Source organism: Adiantum capillus-veneris, chromosome 5, assembly GCF_014529385.1.
Source record: "Adiantum capillus-veneris isolate H3 chromosome 5, ASM1452938v2, whole genome shotgun sequence".
Taxonomy (NCBI): domain Eukaryota; kingdom Viridiplantae; phylum Streptophyta; class Polypodiopsida; order Polypodiales; family Pteridaceae; genus Adiantum; species Adiantum capillus-veneris.
In genome coordinates this window covers 173,958,552-173,973,868 of record NC_140935.1, presented here as the reverse complement: position 1 = coordinate 173,973,868, position 15,317 = coordinate 173,958,552, and the positions used below count along the sequence as shown (strand labels likewise).

General features: G+C 45.3%; 1 protein-coding gene across 3 annotated transcripts in view; it reads left to right on the top strand.

Moving 5' to 3' along the window:
* Nucleotides 1-15,317, top strand: part of LOC147458578 (enhancer of mRNA-decapping protein 4-like) — a 126,692-nt gene that overhangs the window by 21,705 nt on the left and 89,670 nt on the right. For all 3 annotated transcript variants that reach the window (XM_086513238.1, XM_086513236.1, XM_086513239.1), the window contains exons 4-5: nucleotides 4,166-4,393; nucleotides 4,494-4,622. In XM_086513238.1, coding sequence (XP_086369364.1) covers nucleotides 4,166-4,393; nucleotides 4,494-4,622 — 357 coding nt within the window. The remainder of the gene's footprint in view (nucleotides 1-4,165; nucleotides 4,394-4,493; nucleotides 4,623-15,317) is intronic.

The following is a 15,317-nucleotide window of genomic DNA, read 5'->3' as shown; positions in this document are numbered from 1 at the left end:
TTATCCTCCATTACCTCCATTTTACTGAACTTGGATTGTACTAGGGAAACTATGTCGTGCTCTCTATTGTGGATGCTCCTCAGTGCAATGTGCAAGAAACCTCACTCCAAAAGAATAGAAACACAAGACAATAGGGCAATGGAACCAAACAAACTCAAAGACACAACAATAAACTCCAAACTCAATGGAACTCGACTAACTCATGAATGAGTACAGACTCTGGCCGGCAGCACACTTAGCTCTAGGCCCAGGACTCAAGACTCATGACTCTCAACGTCTAGAACAACATACAAAACTGAAGCAAATTAACCATATATACGATATAAAGGGCAGCCAACGGCTAATTCAAATATCCTTGACAGTCCAGCTCCACCTATCTCCAAACTGTGGCGGGGATGAATTGGCCACGTTGTCCTCTAGACCGCCACTCCTTGAGTCTGCCACGTGTCACTCTCTAGGCAGCAGTCCACCGTGTGAACCTAAGACCAAGTTCCAACTATACTGCCTTTCCCGTGCAAGTGACACTGTAGCCCGAGGTTGCCCGCCACAAGGCCACTCAGTTCCAGAGAGTGGTGGTATAGCTATCTACTGACTCTACAAGAACACTAGTGACGGTGAAGAAGAAGAAGCTGTTGAACTATTGATGCTCCAAACTAGGCTCATAGTCAGGACCTATGTTCACTGCTGCCACCAGAAGAAGATGCTAAGGGCTACTGCCTTGCAATCCTGCAATTCTCCTTGTCTATGATTTTGGTACTTTGATGGGTTGTAGGCGACTGGAAGTTATGCGCTGAAATGTTTTTAGACTTAACGTAGATTATGTAAAAAAATGCCATGAAAGGCGAATTCCCAAAGGCGAAAGGTGAATGACGGGATGGGAGAGGCCAACTAGGGAATGAAAAGCTTCTGTTGCTCAAAACTTCCAACTCTCCAAATTGTGAAATGGCATGCCGAATGTTAGTAACAATATCTGAATATTCCCTTTCTGTAGCCACAGTGCCAATTCTTCTACACGAGAAAAGTTGGATATCGGAGTTATGAAATTCAAATCCTCATGTAGTAAGGCAACAGGGCGAGAATGTCAAGTCTGGCCTCAATCTCTATAGAGATAACAGAAAAAATCTGCACAACTATACTGAAAGAGGTCTATATATATCTGTTGATAGTGGAAAATTTAGGCAGGGCCAGTAGTGAACACATAAGATATCTGACCATCATAGGTGTTATATAAGGCTGGGTTTAGATGAGCCCTGTGGTAGAGCACCTTTGCTTGCAGCTGCCAGCGCGTTGTCTGAAGAGCTCTGAAGGCAGAAGAGTGCAAGAAAATGTCAAGTCTGGCCTCAATCTCTATAGAGATAACAGAAAAATCTGCACAACTTACAGAAAGAGGTCAATATATATCTGTTGATAGTGGAAAATTTAGGCAGGGCTAGTAGTGAACACATAAGGTACCTGACCATCATAGGTGTTATATAAGGCTGGGTTTAGATGAGCCCTGTGGTAGAGCACCTTTGATTGCAGCTGCCAGCACGTCGTCTGAAGAGCTCTGAAGGCGGAAGGGTGCTCAGAGAGACAAGCACTTCTTCCGAGAAGGGGGGGAGGTCAGAAGATCTATAGCGGGCCCGGAGTAAAGGCTGGTTTCGCTGCAGCCATTTAGCTCTCTCCATGCACAGTGAATGCCCCTGTGGTAATCTTTTCCGCTGCATCGTCTGAACCCACCCTAACTTTGATGTTAACCTGGACATCTTGTAGCTCTTCTATTAGTTCACAAGGTACTCCAAAAACCTGGTAGTGTTCTGCACAGATGCTTAAGCTGACCTGTTCCAGGATTTGAAAGAAACCTACCATCTATGGCCCTTGCATGAAATTCTCTATGCAGATTCCAGACTGGAGGATCAATTAACCGTTCCCTCATTGGTCTTACCAGAAGTTTTACCAGCCAATCTCTTTCAAAATCATCAGTGCTTGACTCTTTTGTCAATTCGAAAGAGGCGAATCTTCTGTTCTGGGACATAGGCCACAGCAAATATGACTGTCTACTCAGCATCAACGGAACAAGCCTTGCCCTTGTGCACTTTGAAGTGATACGCAAGGGTGCCCTTTTTATGACTCAAAAGCTGGAGACTGTTCATACTGTGGGTGACTCGCACGAGTGGATCCTTCACAGTGGTGCCTCACGCACATGATTCCTTCTCAGGGTCTGATGTCAAATATACCAAGCAGATTTGTTACATTTGAAAAGTTACTTCTATTTATATATAGTGGGGGGTTATGAAGCTTATCTTAGACGGTAGAGGGGGTTCGGTGGAGAATAGGCTCCACAACCTCCATATTCTGTAATCAGATATAAACTCAGACTGGAGGCAAGCTAATTAGTACCGTTAGATCGATTTGTGCCATAATGAGAGCTGTATTGAAAGAGGAGTTCTTGCATGCATGGCAAGTAGCATGAAGCTTGGGGCTTCAGATAATGGCGAAGGCATTAGAATTTCCCAAACCGATAGATTTGCTGCTCAGAAAGCATTGCCAGGGATTAATGCTGGGGTCTCACTTTCAAGGACTTGAACCTGCCAGAGCTTAAGAGTGCCGTGCCTGCATAGAGGAGGACAGATAGCTAGATGAAAGCTAAGTTTCATTATCATGGTTGTGTGGCTATGGCGAAACTTCTTCTTGGCTACAGAAACTTGAAGGCTCACGGTCTTCTCTGCTCCAGTAACTAGTATACCAGAGAATAGTAGTAGTAGCAGGAGGCAAAAGAGGTATGAGAAGCAGAAGACTGTAAGCATACTCCTAACTAAGCAAGAGAGGAAGAGAGCCACAACTGACAAGGAGAGATGTTTCTGCTTACAAATAGCAGCTGCCTCACATATTCTATAGAATTCGGAGCTTCTTTGTCTGTTTTTGCTCCTATACACCCCTTTTGCCTACTTTTTGGGTCAGACTTAGCTTTTTGGGACTGATTTATTGGGGGTTGAAATGGGGGACTTGGAGATGAGGTAGGGCTTATCCGACCTTTATCTGTTGTTCCAGGCCATGTTTTATACTGCAATAAAAGTTTAAATGCATTCCAAGCCCATTCCAAGAGACAGCATTCTGGACAGGAAGCTCCCACAAATTTTGTTGCCCCTTCAAAAGTACAGCACATGCATGCCAAATAAAGCATTGCCAGAGCAGTTGACTAACATTCTCATCATGAATTTATTTGCCCATTATTTTTTGGGGGGCTTGAGGATGAGGAAGGGCTGATCCCTACTTTACCTGCTGTTCCACTCCATGTTTTACACTGAAATAAATGCATTCCAAGGAGATTCCAAGCCTGTTCCAAGAGACAGCATCCTGGACAGGAAGCTCCCAGAGAACTTATTGCACCCTCAAAAAGTACAGCACATGCATGCCAATCAAAGCATTTCCAGCCACAACCTATAGCACCTGACTAACAATCTCATCATTGTCCATTATTTTTGGGGTTCAATTGGGGGATTGGGGATGAGATAGGTTCCCTGCTTTATTTGCTGTTCCAGGCCCTGTTTCCCCCCATCTGGGTGACCTAAACTAAAATTCCTCGTTCCAAAGTTATTTCTGAGCCGTTTCAATCCTGGAAAGCATGTCAAAAATTGGAGAATTTCCAAGTGGGTTATCATTGTTTTGTAAGACTGATTGCATTTCTGGAGCTTAGCGTTGCCATTCCACCAGCTTTTTATCTCAGTTATTTGGCCTTTTTTCTAGGCCGTAAAAGCATGTCAGAATCCTCAGATAACATTTTTTGAATGTTCCGTAAGGCTTGTGGCCTTTGTAGAGCTTGTCTTTGCCATTCTTGATAGTGTAAGGGCTCAGTTATTGTTCTGAGCATCTTCTTTCTCCTGCCTAGAAAAAGAGAGTCACAATATTTGATGCTTGTAACACATATATGACTTATCCAAATTAAGTTTTGATGAACATTCACTTTGTTCGTACAGAATGAGAATGGCTTGGTTGATTCTGCTCTGTTTGGTCACGTGGACACGTGTGAGAAATGTCAATTGTGCATTATGAATTTGAACCTATGAGGTTAACTAGCTATTTGGAGGACAGAATTCTTTTTTGGGTACCCAAGATTGGCTTGTGTAAAGTGCTTACGAGTTTCGGCCTATGGCTGGCTTTTTTGATGGTGTCATATCTTCCGCAGGAAATCTTGGTCGTGTGCATGAGCAATCATATCTTTAAGATTGACATAGAGAAAGCACAGAGTAGAGCATCTCAATTGAACTTGTCAGAGAAAGCATTCTTGAGCTGCTCGGCTGCTAACCTCCTCGAGGGCATATCGTGCATTGGACAGCATGATGCTGAAGTCACAGATTTATCCATTATTATAGAAGATGCTCTATACATCGCCTCTGCTTGTAATGACGGAATGGTCAGCTTGTGATTTTATCTCTAATTGAGAGTACTTTTTGCAGACAATTGAAGGGTCTGCTTCGTCTGTTTTAAGCTTTGGATGATTTGTGCTATAGCAGGTTCGATTTTGGGAAGACTGCAAGGCAAATCCGCTTGCTGTTCTAAGGCCACATGATGGACAACCTGTTGGCAGTGTCTTTTTTTTGACATGTGACAGTCAACCTGACAAAGTAGCGCTTCTAACGAGTGTAAGTTGGAATCCACATTCTGATCTCTGTGTCTTTGTAGCTGTGGGATATGCGCTCACTACATGTTTAAAGAAATGACTTTCTTATAGTTCCTCATTTCAAAACATATGTTATGATCCATACAATTGCTATAAAGAGAGACATATAGAGGATACATTGCTTGCAAAACTTATGTGACACTAGGAAATGTTATAGATGACCTTAATTTATGATTCTTAAAACAGAGAGAGAGAGAGAGAGAGAGAGAGAGAGAGAGAGAGAGAGAGAGAGAGAGAGAGAGAGAGAGAGAGAGAGAGAGAGAGAGAGAGAGAGAGAGAATGTTATATTAACGTCTTCAAAAGGCCAAAGTGACCTATGAGACCAAAAAGTTACAATGTGGTAGGTCTGATACAAAGTCAGAGTAACAAAATGACAAAACAAATATACTATGGAATCCTGGACTGCTAGGTGTGAACGGGGCAGAGCAGCTAGCTGGGGTAGCTAAATCACAAGAGATCCAGCATCGGTCACTGGCGGATCTCACCAATCTCCTCCATGGTCAGTAGTCCGACCGGGCGTCGTGCATGTCAGGCCAAAGTGCTCCGAATCCTCTGATGCAGCCTTCGTCGATGCTGTGTGGTCCTCCGCAGTCGTGGGCGTCTGGATCTCCCCAGCTCGGTCGCCCCGTCGATCAGTGTGCCCCTGGTGTGAGGCGACGAGCTCTGCTGTGGTAGTAGCTCCTCCGGGTGTCCAGTGTCTGCTCTAAAGAAGTCTGTGATGTGTCTCTGAGACTGGCTAGCCTCTCCTCTCATCAAGCTCTCTCTGTGTTGGCACAGCTCGAGTAGAAACAAACCCAAGCATCTCTGATCCTCGTACTGCATGACTCTAGAGAGTGGTCCAAAACCCTCTCTAAACAAGCAGTGGAAGCGGCCTCGTATCTCGTAGTAGACGGGGCAGTGGCATGTGTAGTGCAACTCTGTCTCTGGCTCCATGCCACACAGGGGGCATGTCCTGGCCTCTGCTAGTACTCCACTGTATCTCCCAGTCTCGATCCGCAGCTGGTGTGAAGATGTGCGTATCTGGCCAATAGCACATCGTATCCCATGACACAAGTGAGTGTCCATGTATCTGGGCCTCGTCACAAAACCGTCCTTTGTAAGCTGGAGAAGATGCTCTCTGTAGAAAGCCATCTTTGTGCCCAGCTCCTGTGCTGGCTGTATCCATTTCCTCCTGATGTCTAGCTGAGCCAGTTCCTGTCGGATGAGCCTGGTGATCTCGGACTGTGTAAGAGTCAGAGAGGGTGCCTCTAATGAGTACTGGAAGGGGGGCAATCTGTCTATGCTGAACCCATGCGCCTGAAACCATGATGTCATTTCACCATACCAGCATGCTGTATCTCCCTGCATGGTTAACTGTCCAGAGGATTCAAGTGCAAGGCGGGCATATCTGTCTCTGGGGAGTTCCCAGATGTGGTGTATGAAGGAGACAGATCTGATAAGTGCCTTGACTACTAGTGGGGGAGCAGCTAGGTCTGTTCGGATACTGTCATGTGGTACTGAAGCCTTGGCTCTAACGAGGCGCGAGATCATAGAGACCAAAGGCTTCTCCATGTCCCCCCACCCATCAGTGCGACCTGTCCTTCCGTGATGATCCAATGAAGGTCCCCATATCTCAGCTCCATAGAGCAATGCAGACGCCACTAAAGTGTCAAATAGCCAGAGCTTCGTCCGAGGCTCCTGAAACTGAACCTGTGAACACATCTTCTCCAATCTGCCCAATGCTGCATGGGCTCTGGTCAATCTAGTCTCTGTTGCTCTCCTCAGTGAAAATGCTGGTCCACTAAAACCCACTCCAAGGTAAGTGTAAGCATCTGTATACTCCACTGTCTCCTGGCCGTATGTGAATGCGGGCGCTGACCTTGTCACCAGCGTGTGACTACTATCTATCCTTTTTGTTGATTTCTTTCTTATTATTTATTTACTTTCACTTTTTGGAAACACCCCTCGGGAAATCTAACTGCCCTGCATTGCATAGCTAGTGTGGAACTGTCCAGAGGGACTCCAGGCCTGAGGGCAAGAGAGCACTAAGGTTGGACAAGGACTATGGTTAGCCAAAGTGGGGTCATTGACTAGCCAAAGTGGAATCCTTTGCTACAGAGGCTACATTTCAGTTCTGGGTGTGGCTGCAGTGTACAAAGGGGGTCAGATGACCTAGAAAGATACAATGGCAACATCTCCTAAAATTTAGGGAACCGCTATTTTGGGACCGGAACATTTTATTACTCTGCCGCGAAGTCAACTGGGCAACCGGTCAGGATATTTTTAAGCGGTGAACCCGAAACGGGAAAATGCTTGTAAATGTGCCAAGTGGCACATTTCTGTGCACTTGCCTCCTCAAGGAAGAAGTGGCGCTGAATTTTAAGCTGGGAGAGGCTCATTTGCAGATTTTGTCACAGGTTAAGAGCTATGGAGTGCTTCCTTTCCCTCCTATGTACAATGCGGTGCCAGGAGTGATGCCCTGCACGCTACGCACTACCCTCTCTCTCCCCTATGGCAGTATGTTATGCCCCACTAGTGGGCTTTTGAATTGACCAATGTACAGTTGTGTGGGTTCATGCGTGATTGCCGAGGCAAGAGCCTCTTGCACAGGTACTGGATTAGCTAGCGGCTAATCCCCCGCAGGTACAGGTGAATTCGGAGAGGTTTCACGTCAGAAATCTCGTCCGATTCAAAGGGCAAGTAGTCCTACAGGTGCGGGAGCTCGAGGACTTGCTACAGATGCGACCGGCACGCGAAACGGAGCCCAAAACAGTAAATTACAGTCTGCTGTGTATTTTTGCAGGTTTAGGGTTTTGGCCCTAAACGGTCCCTAATACCCCCAGGAGGTTTGGGGACGCGAGGGGACCGCTGTACAGGTGATCTGGCGCATTTTCGGGGCTGAAAACAGAGAATTCAGCGTGCTGCAGATTCTCGCCAGGTTTTGCAAAGTGCCTGTATGCGTCAGGAAAGTCATTTAATGCGTGGGAATACTGACTGTGAAGTGTCCAGTACAGTTATGCTGCCGAAATCGGGCCGGAACAGTTGAAATTCAGCCAGGCTTGTGTGGGGCAGCTTGTAGGGAACCACAACGTTTATTCCCTCTTTTAAACAATAAAGAAATACCGAAAGGGGCGCCTAAGTTAGGGGCCAATCTGGTGTCGGTCTTCTCATACAGGTGCATTCTAGCAGCGTGTATCCCTTTCCCCTTTGTTGTGTCTTGAAAGTACAGGTAAAGTGGGCGACAAATTAAATGGGTGAAAGCAAATAAGGTTTAAGTCTAAAGTCTACCGCCCTTTTTTGGATTGAACAGGCCGGTTTCATGGTTCCATCGACGGGATTAAATCACTTTTTCCCATAGAAGTGAGCCTTGGTCAGTTTGGGCTTGAAGACACAGGGGATCATAGACCAGACACAAGGAATTGCAATTATGGCTGACAGACCAGATGATGTGACTGAAGAGGTTTCCTCTTCACAGGGTCAACAGACACATGAAGTGGGTGAGTCTTCAAGACCACCACAGACGGATGATGATATATTCAGGACCCAGTTGGCTACTGCTGTGGCTATGTTTACACAAGTAATGCAGAACCCGAGGTTTTTAGTCTTTCTGCAACCTCCTCTTCCGTCTCAGCATGTTGGGTCACTGGATCATATTCAAAAGCTGTGAAGGCTCGAGTACAGGTGATTCATACTGCACAGTCAATGGAAACACCTGTACACTTGACGGAGAACATGCAGTCTCCACAACCTATGCCTAAGGTGCAAGAACAGGTGGCTGAGATGCCAGTCTTTCAAGCTGTACCAGTTCAGCCCGCCACCTTTCAGCAGCCTATAGCTGGTTCTAATGGGCAGGGAAGCAACCTACAGGCTATGCAACAGGTCTTCTCACCACCTTCAGTACACCTTGGCTATTTTGGAGGTGGATCGGTATTCCAGAGCATGGCTGGTCATGCACCTGGAAATCAGTTTTACACGCCAGGAACAGTGTTCGGGGGTGCTCAAATGATGATGCCTAACCCCATGTATGGTGTCACGGGCATGCTACCAGGGTTTCAAAGCACTCATGGCCAATTTGGGATGCCACAGGCAAATTTTGGTATGGCTGGAATTACAAATCAGTAGCCAAATATGGCATTTCCAGGTCAACTTAATAGCGGCCAGGGAACACAAATGAACCCTAACAGTGTTCCCATGTTTCAGTCACTTCCATATGACAATTTAACGCCGGCTGGAGAGGCCAACTTTGTACAAAGAAGGTGGCAAAGGTGTGACTTTCACGACCTTTACAGGGTTTGATGACAGGAAGAAGGCTCTCTCATTCCTCCAGTAGTTTGACAAGGCCTATGCAAGGGGAAACTTTACAGAGGCTTCAAAGGTCCGCAAGGCAGTCACTTTCTTGACAGGCAATGCGGGACAATGGTGGACAACTTTATTGCTTCAAGGGCAAGCTCCGTCCACATGGATTTACTTCAAGCAGATTTTTGCAGCAGCATGGTTATTTGATGACTTTGAAGCAGATGTCATGACAGAATGGCACCAGCTTAATGCTGCCACTTGCAAGAATCTGGATGATTATAATCGGAAGTTTTGGAAAGCTCTACTTCCAGTAACTTCCTATAGGTTTGTGCCATTGACAGAACAGATTGAAAAATACTGTTGTGGCCTACCCAAAGGATTGAGAAAGTACTGCACGAAGACCTTTGACGTAGCTCATCGAGGTAGCAAACACTGACAATGGTTTGCTCAAGGGAGAAGATTGTGAATTCAATACTGGCGTCAAGGAAGGATCAGCCAAGAAAAATTCAGCGAAGAAGCATGTTCCCAATGAGGTTCCTAAAGGGACTCAGGAGCCAGCCAATGCAGGGAAAGGCAAAGCTACGGCTGAATCAAAAAAGGGACCAGCAAAGAAATGGAAAAGACGTTTTCTTCGCAAGTCGGAAGAGCAAAAGAAGGTCCTGAGGTCAGAGAACAAATGCTTCATTTGTGAGCAGCCTGGCCACATTGCTTACAATTGTCCTACAAAGAAAAGGCCAGCTGATTTTGAAGACAAGGAGGACAAGAAAGGAAAGAAGCCCATGGCTGGTCTAGTGCCGGATATGGTGCGCGATAAGCCAAATTCAGATGCAAGTGAGCTTTGCAGAGCATGGGGAAAGGTCAGGGATCAAACAGTCCTTATCTTCTTTGATCCAGGTGCCAAAGCAAACTTCATTTCCACAGAATTGGCTTCAAAGTTGGGAATCAGACCTGAAGAGATGGGGTATACAGCAGAGGCAGGTTTGGCATGTCCTAGCCATACAGAGGCTGTGACACCCATCATCGGAAAGTTGCGCCTACATATCAAGTCCTATGTAGACGCTGAAGAATTTTACATCATGCCACTGGACGGATGTGATGTGTTGTTAGGTATTCCTTGGTTATTTCGTGTACAGGGAATCATGGATGCCTACAACAAAAAGATCACTGTACAGAGCAGGGGAAAGACTCACATTCTGGATGTAAAGCTTAAAGGGGAGTCTATTCCCACTGTATCAGCTTTTGCTATTACTTCTGTAATGAAAAAGCATCTTTCTGTGTACTTGGTTTTTGCACGTGAAGTGTCAGATTGTGATGAATCAAATTTATCTGTGCTAGATAAAGAAAGGTCAATGTTTTTACAACAGTATAGTGACTGTTTTTCCAATTCATTACCGTCTCAATTACCGCCAGAGAGACCCGAGGACCATGCGATAGATTTGGTGCTAGGCAGTAGCCCACCAAATAAGCCTCCGTACAGGGTTAGTGCGGCTCAACAGAAAGAGATAATGGGCCAAGTACAGGAGCTGTTAGAAAAGGGGCTGATTCAGCCCAGTTCATCCCCATTTTGTTCTCCAGTGTTGTTGGTGCAGAAAATGGATGGCTCATGGCGTATGTGCATCGACTACCGTGCACTGAACAAGAATACCATCAAGAATAGGTTTCCTATACCTAGAATTGATGAAATTCTGGACAAATTAGGAGCAGCTATGTTTAGCAGGATAGATGTAAAGAGTGGGTACCATCAGATCCGCATTAGATCAGAAGATGTGCACAAGACTACTTTTAGAACGACGTTTGGCCTCTATGAATTTTTAGTGATGCCCTTTGGTCTCACAAATGCTCCTGCTACGTTCAATAGGATGATGGACAGAATTTTCCGTCCACACCAGCAGTTTGTTGGTACATTCTTTGATGACATGATAGTCTACTCAAAGAATGAAGAGGAGCACAGGCATCACTTGGCCATTGTGTTCGAAGAGCTACGCAGTCATAGGTTGCTCATCAATGCAAAGAAAAGTGAATTTTTTCTGGAAGAGATCCACTTTCTGGGACACATTGTCTCAAAGGATGGTGTAAAAGTTGAAGCGATCAAGTCATTGCCAGATTTGAAGACGGTGCACGATGTTCGAAGTTTCTTGGGACTATGCTCCTATTATAGAAGGTTTATCCGAAATTTCGCTGTGATTGCTTCACCTCTACATGCTCTTCAAAAGAAGGCAGTCACCTTTAGATGGGCACAGAACGAGATTTCAGCTTTTAATCTCTTAAAGGAAAAGATGACTTCAGATCCAGTCATTGTGTTGCCAGATCTTAGGAAGTCATTTGTGGTCGAGTGTGACGCCTGTGGTAGTAGCATTGGTGCAGTGCTAATGCAAGATGGCAGGGTAGTAGCCTATCAGAGCAGAATTTTGCTAGGGCCAGAGATGACCATGCAGGTCTATGAGAAAGAGTTACTGGCTGTGATTTATGCGCTCTTAAGTTGGAAACACTACCTGCTAGGTGCAGATTTCGTTGTCCAAACGGACCATCAGACCTTGCGATACTTCTTGACACAAACAAAGTTATCTGAGAAGCATATGTGATGGGCAAATATATTGTCCATGTTCCATTATCAGATTGTGCATGTGGAAGGCAAGAAGAACGTTGTGGCTGATGCCTTGTCAAGGAAGCCACAAATTTCAGCTGTGTCAATTCCTTATCATCATGAACTTGATGATATGAGAGAACAGTATGCAAATGATGAAGATTTTGCAAGGGTCTTCGAGCAGCTAATGGATGGACAACGTCATGAACACTATCTTCTTAAAGACGGGTTCATGATGATGCATGGCAGATTGTGTGTCACAAAGACATTGCGACGCAAAGTTATAGAAGAGAGTCATGTCCCACCGTATACAGGGCATCGTGGTATTGATGCTACAGTTAAAGCGGTTGAGACATTCTTCTATTGGCCTACATTGAGAAGAGATGTGGATGCCTTTGCGCAAGAATGCCTAATTTGCCAGAAGGTCAAGTTTGACAGGCAAAAGGCACCAGGGTTATTGCAACCACTACCTATTCCAGATAAACCATGGGAAAGTATTGCTATGGATTTTATCTTTGATCTTCTGAGAACGCAGACAAGAAAGGATGGTATTTGGACCATCCTTTGCAGATTCAGCAGGTAGGCTCATTTTATTCTTGTCAGGAAGAAGATAAAGCCAAATCAGATGGCACGCTTGTTTATGAGCAATATTTTCAAGTATCATGGCATGCCACAGTCGATTGTTAGCGACCGTGATCCACGCATGACAGGTTTGTTCTGGAGAGGCTTGTTTGAGAATATGGGCACCACGCTCAAATTCTCTTCGTCATTTCATCCTCAAATAGATGGGAAGTCAAAAGAGGCAAATTCTACTCTCCTAGATCTGCTGAAGTGCTACGTGTCAGAACATAAAGGAAAGTGGGAGCAGTATTTGCCATTGGTGGAGTATGCATACAATAATACAGTGCATTCATCAAATGGCAAGGCACCTTTTGAGATAGTTGAAAGTGGCAAGAAAGTTCCTCCCATACTGCATACAAAGGACAAGATATTTGAAGCAGATAAGTATGTTCACGACATGGATGAAATGTACAAGAAGGTCAAAGTGGCCTTAGAAAAGACTCAGGCAAAGCAAAAGAAAGCAGCTGATCGTCATCGTCGTGAAGTAGTATTTTCACTTGGTGATTGGGTGCTCCTACGCTTTGAAAAGGCAAGGTTAAAGAAGATGAAGGGAAAGGAAAGACTGTTTCCAAAGCTCAGCATGCGTTACTATGGGCCTTTTCAAGTGTGCGACATAATCAGTGATGTTGCATATAGGTTGAAATTGCCTGACAGTTGGTAGATTCACAATGTGTTTCATGTGAGTCTTCTCAGACCCTATGTGGGTGATGTGCCAGAATATATGCCAGTTGAAGATCAGCCGGAAGTCGAGGAACTTGACGAGATCTTGGTCCCTGAACAGATTTTGGCACATAAGGAAAGAAAAGTGAAAGGCAAGGTTGCTAGGCGTTACTTGGTAAAGTTCAGAAACTATCCACCAATGGATGCTAAGTGGATGGAAGAAGGTGAACTTGCAGAGTCACCAACTGTGTTATCACTTTACCTTGAAGCCTTCGATCTGCAACCTACCTTGACCCCTTGAGTTTCAAAGCTACATGGATTGTCGGTGTGACAATGGCTTCTGAAACAAATGATGTACATGGTATTTAAAGTGAGCTCAAATCAAGTATATGTTACATGAATGTTAGAGCTGTACAGATTGTCAGTTTGGCAATTGCTCTTATGGAATGTCCAAAAGTTTGGTTAGTGCTATAGAAGTGAGTATTTCTTGTCAGTTTGTCAAGGATACAGTAATTGCTTCTATTAAAGAGTACATGTGTAACTGCATTCTTAAATTGTCGGTTTGGGTATGCTCGAAAGTGTTACTGGGACCAACGTGTACTATAAGACAGTGGCAAAATGTGTGCCTACTATTTTGTCATTGGAAAGATAGTGATTCAAAGCAATGATAGAGTGCGAAGCTTTGGGGCCAATACTCTCTAGGGTGGAATTCCGCCACTCCGTGTCGCGTGTCGTCTCTCTATCTCAGTTTAGTTGTTATTAAAGTGCTAAAAGTCTCCTCAATCTATTCTTTTCTATTGGCACATGGTGCCCGTCTTGTGACATCATCAACATATAACAACAATGGAATCCATCTCCCTGCTAGATGGGCACCTCTGTCACCCTCTCTGTCAATGTAATCAGAAACCTCATCTATATGCATACGAAAAAGATTTGGAGACAATGACATCCTTGTTTCTCTCCAGTAGTGGAGTGAACTAAATCAGATATCCCCTCTTGAGTGCGTACATGTCCCACCGCAGATCTGTATAGAGCCATGATCCCCCAAATCAACTCTCCCATCTCCTGTAGTCTGTGCATCAATCTGGCTTTGGGCACCTTTCCAAATGCTTTGTGGAAATCCACAAAGATACAATAAAATCCGTTTCCCATGTGCCCTCCCCTCCTCAATGATGGCTCTGAGTGTTAGAATATGGTCAAGAGTGGAGAAGCCTCTCTTGAAACCGGCCTGTCCTGTTGCCCTTATGCCCTCACTCTCTGCCCATCTGCTCAACTGCTGCTCAAGGATAGATGCATACAACCGTGCCAATGTACGTCCAATCATAATAGTACGGTAGTTTCCAACCTCTGCAGGATCACTTGCCTTGAAGATAGGCACAATAGTAGACAGTCTCCAAGTCTTAGGTAGACCCTTACACATGATGCGATTGAACAAAACTGCAAGAACCTCTGCTAGTATATCTCTAGTACGTATAAGTGCTCTGCTACTAGACCATCAATGATCATATGCTCTCTTGGTCCTCATCCTATCAATGGCCGTCTTTACCATCTCAGTGGTAAAGAAGGTACTCGTAGTCTCGTAGATAGGCATGGAGACAGAGTGTGTGTGTGTGTGGAATCCAAGGGGTCCCGGCAGGGGGCTTCATGAGAGTCGCCTCCATTTGTGTCTTTGGTACAGGGCGGTGTTGAGAAGGGGGTGAGAGTGGAAGCGTGAGATGTGAGCATACACGAGCCTCTAAAAGAGGGTGAGGGGAGATGGGGGGGGAAGGGGTTGGGGGACTCTGGGTGCTGTGCGAGGGGGGGTTGGGGGGTTTGGCAAAGGTGGATTTCAGCAGCAGCAAAGAGGGGGCTCACTGAGGATGTGTTGTGCTTGCTTTTCCATAGGTGGTGAGCCCAATACAAAAGCAACAAAGCTACACTTTTCACAGAGAGAGTGACGCTTGGCATAGTTTTTTTCATATGCCAAACAGTACATTCGATGCCCCCCCCCCCAAAAAAAAAAAACAAAACAAAGGAACACCTCACCACCGACCCTAAAAAGGAAAAACCCACCCCCACCACGTAAACCAAATTCCTGATCATCAATTTTATCTTTAGGTTGCCTACCTAAAAGATCTTTGCACCTCTTATGCAGTGCCCCCTCCATGTGGATTGTGGTATCTACCCCCTTGGGCATTTTGTATGGGGCATCCTATTGCCCTTTGTCTTTTGGTTCATCATCTATGTCTTCATTTAAGTAGAGAGATCGCTCTTATTTGTCTCTTTGTGAGCTTGGTGTAGGCATGGTGTCACGAGGATGTCGCAACTGCTAACCTTAGTTGTTGGTTTCTTTCCAATGTTTTTTGTTTAAGTTTTGAGACCCTCTTTTTGAAGTTGCAAATGGTCGGACATTGTATGGCCAATGTGAACGGTAGTTTCACCCGCAGACGGAAGTTGGTCGGCCTTGGAACTCGTAAAGTAAAAGGATGTCTAGGCTCAGTTCAAGATCATGTAGGTCCCCCCCATCGCACTTAGCAA